Below are 22,209 nucleotides of genomic sequence, written 5' to 3'. Positions count from 1 at the left end.
CGGGGCCCGGCCCGGGGGGCGGCGGGGGCTGGGGAGCGCGGCGGGGGGCGGGGGCGGCTCCGGCTGCTGCTCCGGGGGGCCTCAGGCAGGGGGAGCGTCCGTGGGGTCACAGCGCTGCGGGGGCTCCGGGTCCGGGTGTGGGGTGCCTGGGGGCGCTCCGGGGCTCTGTGGTTATTGCGGGGTCTGGGCAGCGAGGCCGGACGGGGCTGCGCCCCTGGAGGGGTCACTGGGGAGTTGGGGTCGGGCTCCTCGGGGCACTCTGTGGTTCCCAGGGGGTGTCGGAGCGCTCTGGGGTGCCCGGGGGCTCGCTGTGTCTGGTGGGGATGTGAGGTAGGCAGGGGTCTGTGTGTGTGTGTGTGTGGGGGGGGTATCAGTGGGAGATGGGGGTACCCGGGGAGGGGTCTCGGGGGTGCTGGGTCCTGTGGTTCAGGGCAGCCCCGGGGCCACTCAGTGTCTGCTGCAAAGAGACTGCGCCTTTGGGTAGGATCCTTGAGAGAGCTGGTCGGGGGCTGCCGTCGTGGGGTGGGGGGACACTGCTTGTGCCCTCCCCCCCCAAAGCACAGTGTGTGTGTGTGTGTGTGTCCCCAAATAGTCCCCATGGCACAGTGTGTGTGTGCCCCCCCATGCTGTCCCCATGGCACAGTGTGTGTGTGCCCCCCATGCAGTCCCCATGGCACAGTGTGTGTGTGTCCCCAAATGTGTGTGTGCCCCCCAGTCCCCATGGCACAGTGTGTGTGTGTGTGTGTGTGCCCCCCATGCCCCCATGGCACAGTGTGTGTGTGCTCCCAGCAGTCCCCATGGCACAGTGTGTGTGCCCCCAAGCAGTCCCCATGGCACAGTGTGTGTGCCCCCCATGCAGTCCCCATGGCACAGTGTGTGTGTGCCCCCAGCAGTCCCCATGGCACAGTGTGTGTGTGCTCCCATGCAGTCCCCATGGCACAGTGTGTGTGTACCCCCCCATGCAGTCCCCATGGCACAGTGTGTGTGTGCCCCCATGCAGTCCCCATGGCACAGTGTGTGTGTGCCCCCCATGCAGTCCCCATGGCACAGTGTGTGTGTGCCCCCCATGCAGTCCCCATGGCACAGTGTGTGTGTGCCCCCCAAGCAGTCCCCATGGCACAGTGTGTGTGTGCCCCCAGCAGTCCCCATGGCACAGTGTGTGTGCCCCCCCATGCAGTCCCCATGGCACAGTGTGTGTGCCCCCCCATGCAGTCCCCATGGCACAGTGTGTGTGCCCCCCCAAGCAGTCCCCATGGCACAGTGTGTGTGTGCCCCCCCAAGCAGTCCCCATGGCACAGTGTGTGTGCCCCCATGCAGTCCCCATGGCACAGTGTGTGTGTGCCCCCCCATGCAGTCCCCATGGCACAGTCCCCATGGCACAGTGTGTGTGTGCCCCCAGCAGTCCCCATGGCACAGTGTGTGTGTGCCCCCCAAGCAGTCCCCATGGCACAGTGTGTGTGCCCCCAGCAGTCCCCATGGCACAGTGTGTGTGCCCCCCCAAGCAGTCCCCATGGCACAGTGTGTGTGTGCCCCCCCAAGCAGTCCCCATGGCACAGTGTGTGTGCCCCCCCAAGCAGTCCCCATGGCACAGTGCGTTTCCTGTATCAGGGTAAGTCAGTTCAATGTGAAGTGATTTCTTGCCCACTGTTTAGAAGGTTTGTGGAGCCGAAAGGGTGGGTTAAGGGGCTGAAGTGCCCCAGTGTGAGGAGAGGTTGAGGTCGGTGTTTTGTGCTGGTTATGGGGTGTGTTATGTTTGAGAGTTCCAATGTGATGATAATGCCCAGGGCTGTGACGGTGGCTGCAGGTTGTGTGCGTGGATCCAAGGGCTGGAGCCAGGCTGCAGAAGAGAAGGCCACTTCCCTAAAGGGGCTCCAGAAAAGCTGGAGAGGGGCTTTGGACAAGGGTCTGTAGGGACAGGCCAAGGGGAATGGCTTTAACCTGCCAGAGGGGAGACTGAGGTGAGCTCCATGACTGTTACTGGTGTGAAGGATGCAATGGTGGGGCGGGCTGTGCTGCCAAGGCTCCTGCCCTTGCTGCTCCCTGCCTTCCACAGGGCTTAGCTGTAAGTGGATTTGTCCTGCAGCCTCAGCAATGGAGACATGCTCAGGTGGGCATAAGGTGAGATATGGATCCCTGCCCGCTCAGAGGACACCACAGCCCCTCACTTGGGCTGCTCCGTGGCCCTTGTCCTGGGTGGGGGAACGTGCTGGGAGCAGAAGGGTCAGGACGAGCTCAGAAGACGTGTGTGATGTTCAGGACACTGCCTTTGATCGCGGTGTTCCAAAGGGAGCTGGGCTGTGCCTGAGGGCGTGAGGGAAGGGCACAGGGTGAACAGCGTTACAGAGGGCAGGGGAGCAGCAGAGGGTGTTGGGATGAGGACAGAGAGCCCGAGCTGGAGGCAGGCTCTAGCCTTGATAAACCACTTGTCCCAGCTTGCCCAGCCTGTGATCAGCAGCTTTATCATTGCGCAAGGTGTGGGGCTTGCAAGGTCCTGATTTGGGTTGGAGGGACCTTAAAGCTCCTCCAGTCTCAACCTCCTGCCACAGGCAGGGACAACTTCCACTGGAGCAGCTTGCTCCAAGCCCCTCTCCAGCTTTCCTGCAGCCCCTTCAGGCACTGGAGCTGCTCTCAGGTCTCCCCTTCAGGAGCCTTCTCTTCTCCCGGCTGCCCCAGCCCAGCTCTCTCAGCCTGGCTCCAGAGCAGAGCTGCTCCAGCCCTCGCGGCAGCTCCGTGCCCTCCTGTGGAGCTGCTGGAGCGAGTCCAGGTCTCTGTATGTGGACCTGTGAAGGTGCTGAGCGCTCGGCTGGCTCCGTGCTGGCTGTGGGGCTGTGGTGAGATGGTGCTGTGGGAGGTTGGGGGTGTGCTGAGGAGCTGCAGCACACAGCACATGCTACCCTCGCTCTGTCAGCACTGCTCCTGTGTAGCAGGTCTGAGCAGAGCCCGGGAATGGCCTGGATAAAGAGGAATGGTCTGGAATGATGGACACTGCTGGAAAGAGCTCACGTGTCTCCAGCCACATCACTCTTGCTGTCTGCAGCATCATGTGTGATGTCCCACTGCTTGTGCATCCCACTGACAGCTCCTCCCTGCTGCCTGCGGGACACTGCTCCAGTCCTGCTTGCGGCCCCTGCTCATGGTTGTGCTCTCCTCCTGCCTCCCCGAAGGGTGCTGTGAGCTGCCTGTCCTTGATCCCTGCCCTGGGGCTCTGTGGCTGTTAAACATGGGTGTGAGAGACAGCCTCTGCCAGCCTCCTGTGCGCAGCACTGCCCAGGGCTGTTGGGGCTGGGCCATGCAGGAGGACAGAGAATCCCCATCAAGCTCTGCTCTAGAGCGGGGCTGGGGCAGCCTGGAGAAGAGAAGGCTCCTGAAGGGGAGACCTGAGAGCAGCTCCAGTGCCTGAAGGGGCTGCAGGAAAGCTGGAGAGGGGCTTGGGACAAGGGATGTAGGGCCAGGCCAAGGGGAATGGCTTGAACCTGCCCGAGGGGAGACTGAGCTGAGCTCTTAGGCAGAAGCTCTTCCCTGGGAGGGTGCTGAGGCGCTGGCACAGGGTGCCCAGAGAAGCTGTGGCTGCCCCATCCCTGGCAGTGTTCAAGGCCAGGTTGGACACAGGGGCTTGGAGCAAGCTGCTCTATGGAAGGGGTCCCTGCCCGTGGCAGGGGTTGGAGCTGGAGGAGCTTTAAGGTCCCTTCCAACCCAACCCCTTCCATGATCCCTCTGGTTGGTTCATTTCCAGGCCCATCAAGATGCTGCAGGTGCCGCTGCCCCTGGACCGCGATGGGATCCTCTTCCGGCTCCGCTTCACCACGCTGGCTCTGGCGACTGTGTTCTGCCCCCTCTTTGGGTTCCTGTTCTGTGTCATCTGGTCTCTGCTCTTCCATTTTCGGGAGACGACAGCGACTCACTGCGGGGTAAGTGACTCCTTACCCGGATGGGGCCGAGTCCTCGCGCTGCGCTGGGACAGCCGGGGCTGGCAGCGCTCCTCTCTCCTCCTCTGCTTTCCCACCACAGGTGCTACAGGGTCTTCAAGAAGCCGCTTTATTTTGGTGTGTTTGTGGTGCTTTGGGTCTGGCAGCTGAGCTTTTGGCTTTATAAAGGGGCTTAGGGAGGTGCAGCCTGGTGCCTGCTGGGCACAGTGGTGGTGATGGTGAGGAGTGAAAGTGATGAAGCTGCAGACAGACCCAGTGTCCTGAGGAGGGGTTAGCCCAGCTTCCGGAGAAGGAATTGCTGCCCCTCAGATCTGCTGGAGCTCATCAGCGGAGTCACAGGGACGTATCTGGGGAGTGCAGCTTGAGAGGGACCGCCTGGGTTTCCAGAAGGGATGGGATCAGGTTCCTCCTCAGCACAGCGGTGGATGAACAGCTGGTTACAAGCTGAAACAGGGGGCAGGAGTCCTTGTCACACTACAGGAGGTGACCCCAGGGCTTTATGGGGTCTGTGTTCCTCCTACATAGTGGGGTGACACAGGCTGATGGTGATCATAGAATCATAGAATGGTTTGAGTTGGAAAGGACCTTAAGATCATCCAGTTGAAAGCCCCCTGATGCTGAGCTCCTGAAGCAGGGATGGTGAGACAGGCTGCTGTGGGGGTGATGGAGCAGGGAAGCACCAGGGCCGTTTGGCTGGAGATTTGGAGCCGTGAGTAATGTGCCCACCCAGTGTGTGGTTCTGTGCCCCCCTCACAACTCAGCTGCATGGGGCAGGGCAAGGAGGAGGCTCAGAGGTGTTCTGCAGCTCCTATTCCATGGTGGTGAAAGTGAGGGATCTCCAGCTCTGCATGGGAAGAGGTGGTGGGAAGAGAGCAGGGAGGGGGGGTACCGAGGTGTGGTTGCTTGGAGAGGGCAGGGATTCAGTGCTCACCCTCTGCCAGTATGAGGAAGTACAGGGCAGGGGAGGGAGGTGGCAGGTTCTGCTTGAGGAACCAGCTCCCGTTGGATGACTGGAGAGCAGCTCCTGTGGGGAACACCTTTCTGCAGGACACGGGGGTGCACGGTTCTGCCTGGGCTCCTCGCTGCCCGCTCTTTGCTGCTGGTGTCAGTTCTCTCCCCAAACTTTTGAGTCAGAGAACATGTGGGAGACTACGACTGAGCAAAGGGAAGGCATAAAGATCAATTATAAAGCTAAGAAACACAAGAAGACCCTGAGAGGGGCACCCCAGCACCCAGGGACTGTCCCAGCAGGGCTGGGGGCTGACCCAAGCCTCCTGCCATGTTGCATTCCCTAGCTTTGAAATGGGAATAAACTTAGGGAAAAAAAGCTGCCCCAGGGCAGGTTTAGATGGAGCTGAGGAGCAATTCCTGCCCCAGAGGGTGCTCAAGCATTGGAAGAGGCTGCCCAGGGCAGGGCTGCAGGCACCGGCTCTGCAAGGGTTCACACCCCGTGGAGAGTGCCATGGGGCAGTGGTGGCCTTGGGGCAAGATGGTCCTGAAGCTCCTTCCCACCCTGGTTGATGCCGTGGCTCCATGGCAGCAGGATGCAAACCTGTGTCCCTCCCCACGAGCTCTGTGTCTCCTGCAGGTCCCCAACTACCTGCCCTCCATCAGCGCGGCCATCGGAGGCGAGACCCCGCAGCGCTACGTCTGGCGCCTCTGCATCGGCCTGCACTCGGCCCCCCGCTTCCTGGTGGCCATCGCCTACTGGAACCACTACCAGAGCTGCCACTGCTCCCACCCGCGCTACCTGCGCCTCTGCCACTGCAACCTGCTGCTGAACCTGCTCGAGAACTTCGCCCTCCTCATCCTCACCTACGTGTCCTCCTCTGAGAACTATGGTAGGAGTCGCCTCCAGCCTCTGAGCAGGGGCTGCCGCGGCTTTGCAGAGCTCTGCTTCACCCAGCGGGGACAGGGCAAGTTCAGCTTAGAGATGAGGAAGAAGTTTTTTACCGTGAGGGTGCTGAGGCACTGGAATGGGTTGCCCAGGGAAGCTGTGAATGCTCCATCCCTGGCAGTGCCCAAGGCCAGGTTGGACAGAGCCTTGGGTGCCATGGTTTAGTGTGAGGTGTTCATGCCAATGGCAGGGGGTTGGAACTGGATGATGTTAAGGTCCTTTCCAACCCTAACTATTCTATCATTCTATAACTCACACAAGTACTTTGGAAGTGGTCAGTTTGGAGGAAAAACGGCTAAGAAGAGAAGAAATTGTATTAAAGTCAGTATTTTTAGAGCAAAGTTGTGTCATAATGTGCCAATAGCCGTGCTCTTCCCAAAGTTCTCACCAATTTTTGTGTCAAGCCTAAGCTCAGACTTAAGTGCTTGGCTCCTGCTTGTGCACCAAGGCTGTGCTTAACGTGTCCCACCACAGGTGAGGTTAGTACTGCCCCTGCTCCGCTGTTCAGCTGTGATTCTGGCTCTGAGCTGGCTTCCAGTCCATGCTCTGCATTTTAAATACTGTCTCCCCACCTAAAGTGGGTAAAACTTCCTGTGTTGACCTGAAAACAAAATCAGCATTTTCCAGGTGAAGTCTCTGTGTGAAGTATGGTCACCACGGGCTGGGAAATGCTCTTCTCCCACCTGGTCTCATCGGAAGTGAGTTTTAAGTGCTGGTGATGATATCCAGCTGCTGTTTAACCCTGACATCTGGAGGAGGCACCAGGGATTGACTGGAGAGGGCTCAAACCCATGAGCCAGCAAGGTGGTGCTGTTGCAGCAGAAACAGTGCATGTTTGGGGACCTGTGGGCAAGGGAGCTCTGTGCTGGGCTGTCCCCGTGCACCACTTGATGATGTTAATAGATACTGGGTCTGGCTGTGGGACCACACTGCAGGGTGTAGTCATGAAATCTCCCAAAGAGGCCAGGGCAGAGCTCCAAGAAGAGGGTTTGGAGCTCAAGAGGGGACATTGACAGAAGAAGGTTTGCTGCCTCCAGCAGTGGTGGTGGGAATGCACCTGATGCTGTACTGAGAGTAGCACAGAGTGGTTTGGGTTGGAAGGGACCTTAAAGCTCCTCCAGTTCCAACCCCTGCCGTGGGCAGGGACACCTTCCTCTAGAGCAGCTTGCTCCAAGCCCCTTCCAATCCATTTCCCTTGGCTTGTCCCTACAGGCCCTTGTCCAAAGCCCCTCTCCAGCTTTCCTGCAGCTCCTTTAGGCCCTGGAGCTGCTCTAAGGTCACGCTGGAGCCTTCTCCAGCTAAACAAAGCCACATGGAGAGCTGAGCTTAACCTAGTTTTCCCAGATCCTTATTAAAACACCAGTCTCATGTCTGGGGGATAAGTTTCAACTCTTGGCTTATGTGTCAGGATGAGACCGGGCTCGGGTTAGTCATCTCTGCAGGGACTGGCTCACATCTTCACCTCTAACAGTTGCCTTTCCCATTGCTCCTCATGGGGTTTCCCTTCCTCTGGAATCAGGGGAGATCGTTTCTTACATTCAGGTGGTTGGGAATTCAGCCTGAGGTTCAGTTCCTGGAGAACAGGCAGAACATTCTTAAATAGAGCACACATGTGAAAACAGCTCACCTGAAGTGGCATGGCTTTGTGTGGGGCTTTTGGGAGCTCCTGCTGCATTTCCAGCCTGAGCCTGTGTCTGTGCCATGCAGTGATGCAGAAGGCAGCCCCAAGGCTGATGGGGAGGCTGATGACAGCTCCTAATCGTCCCGTGGATAATGAAGGAGGCCAGAAGATGGCCCTTCCTGGGTCTTGGACTTGCTCACTCTGCAAACCCCCCTCCCTGCCTCAGTTTCCCCATCCCTAGAGCAGTAGTGCTGATGCTGAGCTGCTTTGGCAGCTGCCTGAGGTATACAACAGTGTGAAGCAGTGGAGACCAGGTGCCAGAGCATGAAAACACCCTCCTGGCACCTTTGGGATAAGTGTGATAGCAACACACATCCCGCTCCAGCCCCAGGATTCCAGGGGTGCAATTCACAAGCTGCTTTGTCCCTAAATCCCCCTTTTCCCTCCTCTGCTGTTCCTACCTTCTGCACAGACCCAGGTCCTGGGCCACAGCATCTCCTGGGTGTTGGAGCTGCCAGCAGGACCATGTCCTGCAGAAGGCAGAGGATCCCTCACCCTCCCAACGCCTGCCCTGTGCCCCCCTTGTGCTGCTGGCTCAGATTTAACAGGAAAGCTCTTGTCTTGTTGGTGCAGCAATCCATGAAAACGCCTTCATCGTGTTCATCACCTCAGCTCTGGGCCACATGCTGCTGACCTGCATCCTCTGGAGGATGACGAAGAAGCACACAGTAAGTCCCGAGGTACAGACACTTTCCTTCTTCTCTCAGTGCTGGGTGCTGGGGGGGCTTTGGCTGGTGGTGGGGGGTCTGACTGTTGCTTGGTTGTGAAATAGTCATGGAATCATGGAACGGTTTGGGTTGGAAAGGACCCCAAGGTCACCCAGCTCCAACCCCTGCCACGGGCAGGGACCCCTTCCATAGAGCAGCTTGCTCCAAGCCCCTGTGTCCAACCTGGCCTTGAGCACTGCCAGGGATGGGGCAGCCACAGCTTCTCTGGGCACCCTGTGCCAGCGCCTCAGCACCCTCCCAGGGAAGAGCTTCTCCCTAAGAGCTCAGCTCAGTCTCCCCTCAGGCAGGTTAAAGCCATTTAAGGTTAAAGGCCCTTGTCCAAGCTCCTCTTCAGGTTTTCTGTAACTCTTTTATGCACTGGAAGACCTAGAACAACTGTGACTGGATGCTGAAGGAGTTGCCACCACCATGTGCAGCTGGGAAGCATGGTCACCAAAACTCAAGGGTTCACCAAAACAAAGTGGGAGGAATCTTTTGATTTCCTATTTTCTGGTTTTCACTTGAAAACCTCTTCATCAGTGTCCCCATGGGCTGCATTTCCTGACCCTCCTTCCCTGAGGATGCCTGTTTCCGGGCTGAAATCAGCTTCTCTGCACTGGGGAACAGGAACCTGCTGCTCCTGCAAACCGGGAGCAGCGGGAAGCACTGGTTGTGTTACCCCCTTTCCTGCAGGAATCACTGCACTGTACAGGCTGCTGCAGGCCCTGCTCCCTGCGCAAGCTTCTTCTGCCATTGCATGGATGCACCTCTGGTGCTGAGCTGCTTCGCAGTGAGTGCTGGACCCTGCACACCAGCACCGCTGCAGGGCAGGATGTGCAGCTTTGGAACCGTGTGTGTGAAAGCTGCTGCCGCATGTGTCTGCCTCAGCTTTGCCGGGGTCTCTGGGCTCCTTGGACCTCTCTCCCTTATTTCCCCCCCTTGGGGATATGTCTCACCCAGCTCATCCCCAGCCTGACCCTCCCATCCCATGGGGAGTGGTCCCTCAGGCCCCTGCACTGCATTGCCCCAGGAAGCTGATTGCTTTGCAAAGCACAGACCTCCAGGGGAAGCTTCCAGAGGCGTGTGCCCACACCCCGGAGAGCTGGTGAGGGCTGGGAGCTGCTAAGGGACAGGGGGCTGCTGTGCCTGGGATCTGCTCAGGCAGTGACACAGGGTGAGTGCCTCAGCGCGGCTCCCGCTCCATCGCGCTGTTTATTGTCCCCTTCCGGCAATTCACGGAGCCCGTCCCCTCGCTGCCTTGTGCCAGGGCTGGAAAAGCAGCTTCCAGCAGTTGTTTGCTTGCGAGATTCCCTATGAAAGGGATTTTGGAGATCCTGGGGTTCCCCTCTTGCTGGGAAGTGATCTCTTGTCTCTGGTGATACGGCGATAACGGGAGCTCGCTCCTTGGCAGCTTTCCTACAGCTTCCTTTATTTATCCCATCTCTTGGCTTGTGTTCTGGCTTTGGTTTGGGGTGTTTTCTGTACAGAGCTCCCAGCCCTGCATTTCCTGAGCAGGCACTGCACCACTGCTGGCTGTAGCACGGCAGCAATCCCATGAGCTTTGGTGGCAGCAGCAGCACTAATCCTGCTGTCTGTCTCCCAGAAATCATGCTGGTGCTGAGCTGGGCATGGTGGCAGTTCCCTGGGTTGAGCTTGAAGCCTGTGGACGCTGATGGTGATGGGTCTGTGTTGCTGTGTGGAGCAGGGGACTGACGACAGCCCTGACCCACCACAACACTGCAGCTGGAGGGTTGGGGCAGAGAGTGAGCAGCCTCCCTCCACGTGTCTGGCTTTTCTCTCCTGGTAATTCAGAGAGCCATGCACTGGTTTGTGTTGGAAAGGAGCTTAAAGCTCCTCCAGCTCCAACCCCTGCCACGGGCAGGGACCCCTTCCATAGAGCAGCTTGCTCCAAGCCCCTGTGTCCAACCTGGCCTTGAGCACTGCCAGGGATGGGGCAGCCACAGCTTCTCTGGGCACCCTGTGCCAGCGCCTCAGCACCCTCCCAGGGAAGAGCTTCTGCCTAAGAGCTCAGCTCAGTCTCCCCTGTTTCAGTTTGAAGCCATTCCCCTTGTCCTGTGCCTGCATCCCTTGTAGGGATGGATTCAGGTGGGTTCCTCCCAGGTTCATGCCAGGTTATGCCAGGAGCAAAGTCCCGCTGGTGGTGGTGTGACCCGGGGAGCTCTGCCACCATCTGGCAGCACTTCTGCCTGCAGGATGCCCTCTGCCACGTCACCCACTGTGCCTGATTCATTACTGCTCCCAAGGAGAGGGGGGAAGCAGGCAGGAGGTGCTGGCAGGGCTGCCTGGAGCCCATCCTGTGTTTCTGTGGGACCAAGGCTGGTCCGTGGATCTGCTGTGTAGTGGTGGCCCTGTTGGGGCTCTGTGTGTGCAGCCTGCACCCACAAAGCCTATGGGCTCGGTGTCACTGGGTGCTGTCACCAGGGCTCTCTGCACCCGCTGGCACTGAGCAGCCTGTGCATCTCCTGCTCCTGTGCTGGTGGGTGGCTTGTGTTGACCTTGGGTTACCAAACCACAGCACCTCCAGCCCTGCGCTGCAGAGAGCACAGTGGCAGCTTGTCCTTGTTAATCCTGCAGGGCTTGAGCTCTGCTGGGGCATCCCCATGTCCTGGTGCATGGGCCCAAGCCCAGCAAAGGAGCATTTCCTCCTTCTGAGGACGCATTCACCATGGCACATCCCTGGGTGGAAGGACAGGACGGCACAGTGATGTCCTGGGAGCACGTCACCACCCTGCATGGGGCCACCACTGAGCATGGCTTCCTCTTCTCTTCTTGGGTGCTGAGGTGCTGGCACAGGGTGCCCAGAGAAGCTGTGGCTGCCCCATCCCTGGCAGTGCTCAAGGCCAGGTTGGACACAGGGGCTTGGAGCAAGCTGCTCTATGGAAGGGGTCCCTGCCCGTGGCAGGGGTTGGAGCTGGAGGAGCTTTAAGCTCCCTTCAGCCCAAACCAGGCTGGGATTCTTGGACAGCCCCTGCTGATGGAGGGGAGGTGCCTGCAGGGCTGCGTGGTCCCCACGAGCTGGGTGCCTCCCTGCAGAGAGCTGTGGCCCGTTTGGGGCCAGCCCTGCCCCAGCTCCCCACAGGGCTGTGTCAGCAGATGGAGCTGTCACCCGGGGCACCACACGCGGGTGACGGCTGAGTTCCTCCAAGCACAGCTGCTGGTGGCCTGGCTGTGGTCAGGCCCACAGATTGGATGTGTGGGCATGAAGCAGACCAAGGGCTTGACACATCAGTGGCCCCAGCCGCAGGTGGCATCCTCTGATAAGCGGGTGCTCGTCCTTATCACCGCCCTGCAGATGTGCCTCACCCCTGCAGCGCTGTCCCGTGATGGGTGAGCTGCGCTGCTGCCGTGAATCATTCTCACGGGACCACGGCTCAGAGGGAGAGCAGGAGGAGTCTGCCCAGAGAAGCTGAGGCTGCCCCATCCCTGGCAGTGCTCAAGGCCAGGTTGGACACAGGGGCTTGGAGCAAGCTGCTCTATGGAAGGGGTCCCTGCCCATGGCAGGGGTTGGAGCTGGAGGAGCTTTAAGGTCCCTTCATCCCAAACCATTCCAGGATTCTAAGGTCTCCAGGGTCTTATCCCGCTGTTGGGGTTTCTCAGGCTGCTCACTCACTCCCCAGGGCTCTGAGAGGCCACCACTGGGCTCAGGTTGGCAGAGGGGGGGTGCTGAGGCCATCACAGGCCCGGTGCCACCATCAGCACCACCACATCCTCACCCTGAGCCGGGCGGCCGGTGGGAAGTGCTGGTGGGCAGTGCCGGCCTCGGCAGGAGCAGGGAGAAGTTGGGCAGCTCGTGCTGAGCTGCCAGGCTGGGGGCTCGTGGTGCTGCTCGAGGACAGGGTCTGGCAGGTCAGGGCGGCTCAAGGGCAGATTTGGGCTCTGTTTGTGTCAGTTCTGAGCTTCGCTCCCCCAGCCCTGGAGCCGGCCCTGGCAGCAGGGGATGGGTGAGGAGCATGACCCTGTCCTGTGCTGTCCCGTCCTTCCCTCCTCCTCAGCAGAGGGTACCGGGAGACGGAGCCACTCAGGGTCCCCAGAGGGGTTCGGGTTCTCCAGGACCAACCCTGGGAGCATCTCCAGGACCAAGTCCGTGCAGGAGCCGCCGTCCTTCCTCCTGCTCCAGCCGAGCAGGGATCAGGCTCTGGTCCCAGCCCCTCAGTGCAGTTTCCAGCAGTGCTGCTGGAGGGTGCGGGACAGGAATCGGTCTTGCAAAAGCCTCGGTGCTGGGGCTGGTGTCGCAAGTGCCTCTGTGCGAGGGCAGGAGGGTGCTGAGGAACCGGGCCGAGATGGGGAAGTGCAGGCGGGTTCCAGCTGCAGGGTGGCAAACGGTGAGAGAAGGGAAGATGAAGCTGTGCAGGAGGGGAGGCGGGAGGAAGGCTCCGAGGAGGAGGGGAAGGAAGGGGCAAAGCGGAGGGGAGAGCTGGGGGAGAAGGGGAACTGGAGGCAGAGAGAGGGCAGCTCTGGGCTGGAGGCAGCAGCCGGGGCCTCGGTGCCTGCCAGGGCTGGTGTGGGGTTGTCCTCTCTGGGGCCATGGGCTGCTCCCCCCTCACACCCCTCCTGCCCCAGCTGCCTCCTGAGGGCACGGAGGGCGCAGCGGAGCAGAGCGGTTTCACTTCTGGTTTGCAGACGTGTTTGCCCCTGGCCCAGCCCCGCTGTCCTGTGGGGCTGAGGGACGCGTGTGCATGGGCCGGCTGCTGCAGCCCCCAGTGCAGCCGGGTCCTGCTGGGCTTGTCCTGCAGCAGGCACAGAGGCAGCGCTGCCGCTTGGTGTGAGCCCAGCCCCCTGCTCGCTGCGCTGCTGCTCCTGCCCCTCAGTGCTGGTTAAGGCATTTCTGGGGTCCCCTTGTGCTGCTTGTCCTCTGGAAGGGAGGGTCCAGGAACAGAGCCAGCACTTGGGAGCAGCCTGGAGAGCATGGCTGATGCGTCTGGGATTATTATAGAATGGATTGTGTACGACCTGGTGCAGTGCTCTTATGACCCAGTGCAGTGCAGTGCTCTATGACCTGGTCCAGTGCGGTGCTCTATTGCTCTATGACCCAGTGCAGTGCAATGCTCTATCACTCTATGACGTGGTGCAGTGCAGTGCTCTATTGCTCTGTGACCCCATGCAGTGCAATGCTCTATTGCTCTATGTCCCAGTGCTGTGCAATGCTCTATCACTCTATGACCCAGTGCAGTGCTCTATTGCTCTATGACCTGTTGCAGTGCAGTGCAGCGCTCTATCGCTCTATGACCCTGTGCAGTGCACTGTAGTGCTCTATCACTCTATGACCTGGTGCAGTGCAGTGCTCTATCGCTCTATGATCCCGTGCAGTGCAGTGCTCTATCACTCTATGACCCTGTGCAGTGCAGTGTTCTATGATCCCGTGCAGTGCACTGCAGTGCTCTATCGTTCTATGATCCCGTGCAGTGCAGTGCTCTATCGCTCTATGACCCTGTGCAGTGCAGTGCTCTATGATCCCGTGCAGTGCACTGCAGTGCTCTATCGCTCTATGACCCGGTGCAGTGCAGTGCTCTATCGCTCTATAATCCCGTGCAGTGCAGTGCTCTATTGCTCTATGACCCTGTGCAGTGCAGTGATCTATCACTCTATGACCCAGTGCAGTGCAGTGCTCTATCGCTCTATGACCCGGTGCAGTGCAGTGCTCTATCACTCTGTGACCCGGTGCAGTGCAGTGCTCTATCACTCTATGACCCGGTGCAGTGCAGTGCAGTGCTCTATCACTCTATGACCCAGTGCAGTGCTCTATCACTCTGTGACCCGGTGCAGTGCAGTGCAGTGCTCTATCGCTCTGTGACCCGGTGCAGTGCAGTGCTCTATCACTCTATGACCCAGTGCAGTGCTCTTTCGCTCTATGACCCGGTGCAGTGCAGTGCTCTATCACTCTATGACCCGGTGCAGTGCAGTGCTCTATCGCTCTGTGACCCCATGCAGTGCTCTATCACTCTATGACCCAGTGCAGTGCAGTGCTCTATCACTCTATGACCCGGTGCAGTGCAGTGCTCTATCGCTCTGTGACCCGGTGCAGGGCAGTGCAGTGCTCTACCGCTCTGTGACCCGGTGCAGTGCAGTGCTCTATCGCTCTGTGACCCGGTGCAGTGCAGTGCTCTATCGCTCTATGACCCGGTGCAGTGCAGTGCAGCGCTCTATCGCTCTGTGACCCGGTGCAGTGCAGTGCAGTGCTCTATCACTCTATGACCCGGTGCAATGCAGTGCTCTATCGCTCTGTGACCCGGTGCAGTGCTGAGTTGCGGTGCAGCGGAGCTGCTGCTCCCTTTGCTGCTGTCAGGAGCCGCTCTCCGGGCGCCGCCGTTTCCGCAGCCGCCACGCGCGGGCTCTTTGTGACCCGCTTCCGCTCTCAAGCTCGCAGCGCCCCAGCCCCCACCCGGGCCCGGCAGCGCCCAGCGAGCATCAGCGCTTCCAGGTGCTGGGGTTAGCAGTGCTGCGGGGGCAGGGGAACGGCCCGGTTTGGGGTGCAGGGACCTTGGAGCACATCTGGCCCCAAGCCCTGCCCCGGGCAGGGACCCCTTCCATAGAGCAGCTTGCTCCAAGCCCCTGTGTCCAACCTGGCCTTGAGCACTGCCAGGGATGGGGCAGCCACAGCTTCTCTGGGCACCCTGTGCCAGCGCCTCAGCACCCTCACAGGGCAGAGCTTCTGCCTAAGAGCTCAGCTCAGTCTCCCCTCGGGCAGGTTAAAGCCATTCCCCTTGGCCTGGCCCTACATCCCTTGTCCCAAGCCCCTCTCCAGCTTTCCTGCAGCCCCTTCAGGCACTGGAGCTGCTCTCAGGTCTCCCCTTCACCCAGCACAGGGTCAGGATCCCCTCCCTGAGCTGCTGCTCACGCTCTGGGGGTGCACCCAGCCCACGGGGGGGGTCTGGGCTCAAGCGCACACTGGAGCCAAGTCATGAGGAGCTTCTCCTCACCCAGCACCCCAAGTCCTTCTCCTCAGGCTCCATCCCATCGTCCCCAGCCTGGCTTTGTGCTGGGGTTGCCCCGACCAGGGCAGGGTCTTGCCCTTGGCCTGCTTGGGCTCCATGAGATTCCCATGGTCCCAGCTCTCAGCCTGCCCAGCTCCCTGTGGATGCTGCTCTCAGTGCTGGTGCCCAGGGCTCCACCACAGGGTCGGTGCCCCGGGCGCTGCAGGTGGCTCCTCCACGGGGCTCTGTGGGAATTCACCGGCACCAGGGAGCAGGAAACCACATCAAGAGCTGCAGCTGGGGCGGGCGCTGCACCGGCACCGCACGAGGCGGGCGCCCTGGCACCGGGGCCCCATCCTGCCCCGGCACCACCGCCCGCAGCACAGCGAGGGGTGCAGGGCACGGGGCTGCTCCAGAGCCCCCCACCACACAGCAGGGCTGGGCTGGCAGAGTGTCCCCTGCCTGCGTGGTGGGTCCCCAAACCCACTGCCCCGGCCACACGCGGCCCAGCACCCCCAAAGCTGGGGCTGTGGGTGCAGTCCCCTCCCACTCTTCCATCACCCACCATGGATAATGAAACCCAAAGCCCTGGGGGGAGCAGGGAGCCCCAGGGGCAGAGGAGACCCAAACGCTTCCGGACATGGAGGAGGATGCAGGGGAGACCCCAGTGCAGGGACACCAAGCGCTGGGGCAGGGGGGGCTGGAAACAAGGGCTCAGGGCTGGGATGCCCGGGACAGCCCAGACAGGGGCTGTTATTCCTGCTCCTGGGTGGGAGGGGGATTTCCCCCTCGCTGATGTTTCCACGCGAGACAGCCCCATCTGTCTGCAGGGGCTGGTGAGCAGGAGGAAAATTCACCTCGCCCCATCACACTTTCCATTGCCCCAGACAGCTCAAACCAGGCTGAGAGAGGAACCGGGCCATGCAGGAGGGAAACCCAGAGGGGCAGGGCAGCCCCAGGCACCTTCACCAGCGGGGACATGGGCAGGGCAGGTCCCTTCCTGCTCCGGCTGATGACCTCTGACAGCTCCTGGGACTTCCCTTTCTAACCCCCTGCAGTCCTGATCCAGCCCTGGGGCACCAACACAAGAGGGATGTGGAGCTGTTGGAGTGAGGCCAGAGGAGGGCACGGAGCTGCTGCGAGGGCTGGAGCAGCTCTGCTCTGGAGCCAGGCTGAGAGAGCTGGGCTGGGGCAGCCTGGAGCCTGAAGCTGGGTGAAGGGGAGACCTGAGAGCAGCTCCAGTGCCTGAAGGGGCTGCAGGAAAGCTGGAGAGGGGCTTGGGACAAGGGATGTAGGGACAGGCCAAGGGGAATGGCTTTAACCTGCCCGAGGGGAGACTGAGCTGAGCTCTTAGGCAGAAGCTCTTCCCTGGGAGGGTGCTGAGGCGCTGGCACAGGGTGCCCAGAGAAGCTGTGGCTGCCCCATCCCTGGCGGTGTTCAAGGCCAGGTTGGACACAGGGGCTTGGAGCAAGCTGCTCTATGGAAGGGGTCCCTGCCCGTGGCAGGGGCTGGAGCTGGAGGAGCTTTGAGGTCCCTTCGACCCAAATCTCTCTGTGATTCCATGTTTCTATGCTGTGGAGCTCCTGATGCCTTCCCGTGCCCTGCTGGGGCCAGGACAGAGCTTTTCTGGAGGCAGGGGTGGCTTCTCCAGTATCCGCTGAGGCACCTGTGGCCTCGGTGTATGGTCGCATGCTGGGGCCGGCGCTGGGACCCGGCCAGGGACCTGACCCATCTCTTTGTCCCCTGCCAGGAGCGCAAGTCCTACAAGTGGAAGCAACTTCTCTTCTTCTTCACCTTCATCACGTTTGCATTTGCTGTGTGTGTCTACTTCCACCACAACTGGTACTGCGGCCCCGGAGGTGAGGGCATGGGGACGGGGCTGGGGTGGTCCCACAGGAGAGCAGCCCTGGGCACCCCCTGCCCGTGGGGCTGCCCGCAGGCTGCCCTCCCTCACGTGCTGTGCTTCCTCCCCAGTGTACACCATCTTCGCCTTCCTGGAGTACCTGGTTGTGCTCTCCAACATGGCCTTCCACATGACTGCCTTCTGGGACTTCGGCAACAAGGAGCTGGTGGTGAGCTCGCTGCTGGAGGACAAGCACTTCTAGCAGGCGGGGGGGGCAGAGCCCCTTCCTTCCGTTGTCCCCAGGCTGGGGCCAGGATGTTTGCTGTGGAGCTGCCACAAGGATTGTTCCGGGGTCCTGGGCCCCACAAGTGTCTGCACATGGTCCCTGGCTGCGCCTGGAGCTCTTGGAGCAGAGCTGGGGACTCTCGCTGGGGACCCCCGAGGTGATACCCCCTGTCCTGGCTCCCTGCTGGCTACTGGGATGGGCAGGAGGATGGAGGTGGGAGCCTGCTCCCTGCTTCTTTGGAGGGTGCCGTGGGCAGAGCGGGATTCTGCTCCCAGGGACACGGGGACCAGCCTGGCCCTGCCTTGGCTGCGTGGCCTCGCTTCCTCCTCCAGCCTCGGGCAAGCTCCTCAAACGGAGCTGGTGACTTTTCGGACCTCGAAGCTTAAGGCAGCCTCGGGAGAAGGACTTGGTGCCCCTGCACCTCCGGCTGCAGCCTCAGCACGGGGCAGTGCACAGCCTTGACCTGTTGGGAAGCTGTTGTGCAGGGCTGGGACAGAGCTGGCCCCATGCTGGGGCTGGGCCCGGGTCCAGCTTCTTCCCAAGCCTGGGGTGAGCACAGGACCCATGCTGGGCGCTGCTCTCCATCCCCATGCTGGTGGTGCTGGGAGGAGGGTGCTGGCCCGTGCACAGACTGCACAGGGGCAGAGCAGGAGAGCACCAGTGTGGGACATGGGGCACAGGAGAGCCCGAGAGCTCCCACACTGCCCCTGCCTGTGCCAGAAGCCCCCTCCAGCGAGCAGGGTGCTGGGCTCCAGTGCAAGCACAGGAGCGTGGGCTGGTGCTGGAGGGGCTCTGTGAGCTCCCACTGCTTCCCCTGTCCTCTAGGGCTTGAGATGGGACGTGCTGGGCTTCAGTGGTGCTGCTGCTGCCCGGGAGGAGGGTGCTGGTGGGCCCTGGGTGCTGTGGGGCTGGCACAGGGACGGTGCCACTGTCTGGGTGGGTGCTGCCAGTGTCCCCCTGCTGCTCCTGGAGCTGCACTGCTGGAAGCTGGCGCGGCAGCACTGGAGCTGCTGCTCTGGCTCACAGGGGCTGTGGCATAGGGGGAATGCGCCACAGCCTGCACCGGGAGGCTCCGGGGAGCTGGTGCTGTGCTAGAGAGGTGGCACAGGGATGCAGGCAGGGGCCAGGGCTGAGCCTGCCCACAGCAGGAGCTGTGTGGAGCTTGGGGAGCCCACCCGTGCTGCATCGTGAAGGTCCCTGGAGCGCCCTTCATGAGCCACCACCAGCGCTCCCTTGGGATGTCCCAGTGCTCATCCCTGAGCTCCTGGGGCTTGGCCAGAGCCTCCTCCAGCAGGAAAGAGCTGCGGTGCCCTGTGGTGCTGTGCCTGGTGCCCTGTGGTGCTGTGCCTGGTGCCCTGTGGTGCTGTGCTTGGTGCCTATGGCTGCGGTGCCCTGTGGTGCTGTGCTTGGTGCCTATGGCTGCGGTGCCCTGTGGTGTTGTGTTTGGTGCCCAGGGCTGCTCTGGCACGTGTCTTGCTGTGTGGCTCCCACCATGTGGGTCAGGTCCATGCACCCCTGGTGCGTGCCTGGGGGTGCTGCCCGCGCTGGGGCTGCCGCTGAAATAAAGCACTGAGGAGTTTGAGAGCTCTGCCAGACCTTGTGTGGTGCCCCCAGCCCGACCAGGACCCCGGCCTGGGTGCAGGAGGTGGACCACGAGGGATGGGGCTGGGTGCGGGATGTGGACCACGAGGGATGGGGCTGGGTGCGGGATGTGAACCATGAGGGATGGGGCTGGGTGCAGGAGGTGGACCACGAGGGATGGGGCTGGGTGCAGGAGGTGGACCACGAGGGATGGGGCTGGGTGCAGGATGTGGACCACGAGGGATGGGGCTGGGTGCGGGATGTGGACCACGAGGGATGGGGCTGGGTGCAGGATGTGGACCACGAGGGATGGGGCTGGGTGCAGGATGTGAACCATCAGGGATGGGGCTGGGTGCGGGATGTGGACCACGAGGGATGGGGCTGGGTGCAGGAGGTGGACCACGAGGGATGGGGCTGGGTGCAGGAGGTGGACCACGAGGGATGGGGCTGGGTGCAGGATGTGGACCACGAGGGATGGGGCTGGGTGCAGGAGGTGGACCACGAGGGATGGGGCTGGGTGCAGGAGGTGGACCACGAGGGATGGGGCTGGGTGCGGGATGTGGACCACGAGGGATGGGGCTGGGTGCAGGAGGTGGATCAGTGGATGTGGGATGTGGACCCTGGGGGCTGGGGTGTGGGACATGAACCCACCGGAGTATTGGGATGCAGGACGTGGATGCTGGGGCTGGGGTGCAGGATGAAGGGTGCAGATCGCGGGTGCTGGGGTGCAGGATGTGTCCCTGGGCGCTGGGTGAGGCCGGGGCTGGAGCCGGGCGGTGGCGGCGCTGGAGGGGCCGAGTCCATCCCCAGCAGCGGCTCCGCTCGCACTCGGCTGCTGCGGGGCCGGGGCCGGGGCCGGGGGGCAGAGCCCGGGGCAGGAGCAATGGGGTGGGCGCAGCCGGGTGCGGGGCACGGTGCTGGGTGCCCGGGCGCTGCCAGGGCCTCGGGGTCCCTCTGCCCCCCCGCTGGAGGCTCCTGTGGGGCCGTGGTGGGGCCCTGACCTCACTGCGGCTGGGAGAGGAGCGGCCGTGAGCTCATCCCGCAGCGGCGCAGCCAAGGCAGGGCTGGTCCCGCTGCCCCTCCCGGCACCCCCCCGCGGTACCCCCGGGTGGCTCCGCAGCCCTGCTGCTGCCCGGGGATGGGGTCTGGCACGGGGACGGCCCTGGGGGCATCCCTGGGCATGGGGGCATCCGTGGGCATGGGGGCATCCGTGGGCATGGGGACATCCCTGGGCATGGGGGCATCCCTGGGGACATCCCTGGGCAGGGGGGCATCCCTGGGCATGGGGACATCCCTGGGGACATCCGTGGGCATGGGGGAATCCCTGGGGACATCCCTGGGCACGGGGATGTCCCCGCTGTGGCACTCCCGGCACCCCGAGGGTCCTGTACTGCCCCTGCAGCCCCCGGCTGTGGGACTCGCAGCTCTTCCTATGGGAGCTGGTGGTGTGACCCAGCCCCTTGGGTGCTGGTGCCCCCACCTGCAGCCGAGGGACCCTCACAGCACAGGTCAGATGAACATGGATGAAGGTCGGATCCTGCTGCTGCAGTGGGAGCGGGATCCCAAGGAAGGAGCCGGGTTCAGCGCAGCCGGGACCCAGGAGCCCACCAGGGAGGAGCTGGAGTCACACCGGGTCATGGGCTCCTAGGTGGGGGTCCAGGGGGGGCCGTGCTTTGCACTGGGCCCTGTGGGGCTGCAGAAAGACAGGGCTGTGGGATCGGGATGGGGATGGGACATGGGGGACATGGGGATGGGGCATGGGGACGGGATGGGGATGGGACATGGGGACGGGGTGGGGATGGGACATGGGAACGGGATGGGGATGGGACATGGGGACAGGATGGGGATGGGACATGGGGAGGGGATGGGGATAGGACATGGGGATGGGATAGGGATGGGACATGGGGACGGGATGGGGATGGGACATGGGGACAGGATGGGGATGGGACATGGGGAGGGGATGGGGATAGGACATGGGGATGGGATAGGGATGGGACACGGGGACAGGATGGGGATGGGACATGAGGGACATGGGGATGGGACATGGGGACGGGGTGGGGATGGGACATGGACATGAGGATGGGACATGGGGATGGGACATGGGGATGGGGTGGGGATGGGACATGGGGATGGGGTGGGGATGGGACATGGGGATGGGGATGGGGATGGGACATGGGGAGGGGATGGGGATGGGACATGGGGATGGGATGGGACATGGGGAGGGGATGGGGATGGGACATGGGACATGGGGAGGGGATGGGACATGGGGAGGGGATGGGGATGGGACATGGGGGACATGGGGATGGGGATGGGACATGGCCGGAGTCTCCCGGCCCCGCAGCCGCAGCACCCACGCAGCCCCACAGGGAACAAAGACCCAGCTTGTGGCAGGCTCCGGGCTCGGCCCCTGCTGCAGGAAGGCCCCGGGGCCGGACAAGGGGCCCGTGTGTGGCAGTGGGGACCCTGCCAGGACCCTGCCGGGGCCGGACACTGCCAGCACGTGCCAGCGCCGCGGGGCTGGAGGGGACAGGAGCGCGGCTGAGCGGCTGCTGCCATAGAGCTGCTGCCATAGAGCTGTCACCATAGAGCTGTCACCATAGAGCTGTCACCATAGAGCTGTCACCATAGAGCTGTCCCCATAGAGCTGTCACCATAGAGCTGCTGCCATAGAGCTGTCACCATAGAGCTGTCACCATAGAGCTGTCACCATAGAGCTGCTGCCATAGAGCTGCTGCCATAGAGCTGTCACCATAGAGCTGTCACCATAGAGCTGCTGCCATAGAGCTGCTGCCATAGAGCTGTCACCATAGAGCTGTCACCATAGAGCTGCTGCCATAGAGCTGCTGCCATAGAGCTGTCACCATAGAGCTGTCACCATAGAGCTGCTGCCATAGAGCTGCTGCCATAGAGCTGTCACCATAGAGCTGTCACCATAGAGCTGCTGCCATAGAGCTGTCACCATAGAGCTGTCACCATAGAGCTGACACCATAGAGCTGTCACCATAGAGCTGTCACCATAGAGCTGTCACCATAGAGCTGCTGCCATAGAGCTGTCACCATAGAGCTGCTGCCATAGAGCTGTCACCATAGAGCTGTCACCATAGAGCTGTCACCATTGAGCTGTCACCATAGAGCTGTCACTATCGAGCTGCTGCCATAGAGCTGTCACCACAGAGCTGTCACCATAGAGCTGCTGCCATAGAGCTGTCACCATAGAGCTGTCACCATAGAGCTGCTGCCATAGAGCTGCTGCCATGGAGCTGTCACCATAGAGCTGTCACCATAGAGCTGTCACCATAGAGCTGCTGCCATAGAGCTGTCACCATAGAGCTGTCACTATCGAGCTGCCGCCATCA

At 61.6% G+C, this 22,209-nt stretch overlaps 1 protein-coding gene across 4 annotated transcripts; it reads left to right on the top strand.

The window, feature by feature from the left end:
- Positions 1 to 2,035: 2,035 nt before the first annotated feature.
- On the top strand, positions 2,036 to 18,326 carry PGAP2 (post-GPI attachment to proteins 2). 4 transcript variants are annotated; one of them, XM_062604823.1, is made up of 6 exons: positions 2,043 to 2,107; positions 3,734 to 3,908; positions 5,515 to 5,767; positions 8,078 to 8,172; positions 16,894 to 17,002; positions 17,118 to 17,386. In XM_062604823.1, the coding sequence occupies exons 1-6, from the start codon at positions 2,100 to 2,102 to the stop codon at positions 17,246 to 17,248; spliced, it is 771 nt and encodes a 256-aa protein (XP_062460807.1). In that variant the 5' UTR covers positions 2,043 to 2,099; the 3' UTR covers positions 17,249 to 17,386. The 4 variants fall into 4 exon arrangements, with proteins under 4 accessions (XP_062460803.1, XP_062460807.1, XP_062460806.1 ...); XM_062604822.1 differs by having other exon boundaries at positions 2,047 to 2,107; positions 8,078 to 8,184; XM_062604819.1 differs by lacking the exon at positions 8,078 to 8,172 and having other exon boundaries at positions 2,036 to 2,107; positions 17,118 to 18,326.
- Positions 18,327 to 22,209: the final 3,883 nt, after the last annotated feature.

Source organism: Pezoporus occidentalis, unplaced genomic scaffold, assembly GCF_034315485.1.
Source record: "Pezoporus occidentalis ecotype Australia unplaced genomic scaffold, CSIRO_AGI_Poc_V1 ctg882, whole genome shotgun sequence".
NCBI lineage: Eukaryota > Metazoa > Chordata > Aves > Psittaciformes > Psittacidae > Pezoporus > Pezoporus occidentalis.
The sequence above is the reverse complement of the archived record's forward strand: the minus strand, read 5'-3'. Positions and strand labels throughout refer to the sequence as shown.

What these genes read in the sequence shown, in the direction of transcription:
- PGAP2 (XM_062604819.1), top strand. An exon ending in CGACAGCGACTCACTGCGGG is followed by an intron (nt 3,909 to 5,514) that starts GTAAGTGACTCC and finishes TGTCTCCTGCAG; the next exon opens with GTCCCCAACTACCTGCCCTC. An exon ending in CTGGTACTGCGGCCCCGGAG is followed by an intron (nt 17,003 to 17,117) that starts GTGAGGGCATGG and finishes CTTCCTCCCCAG; the next exon opens with TGTACACCATCTTCGCCTTC.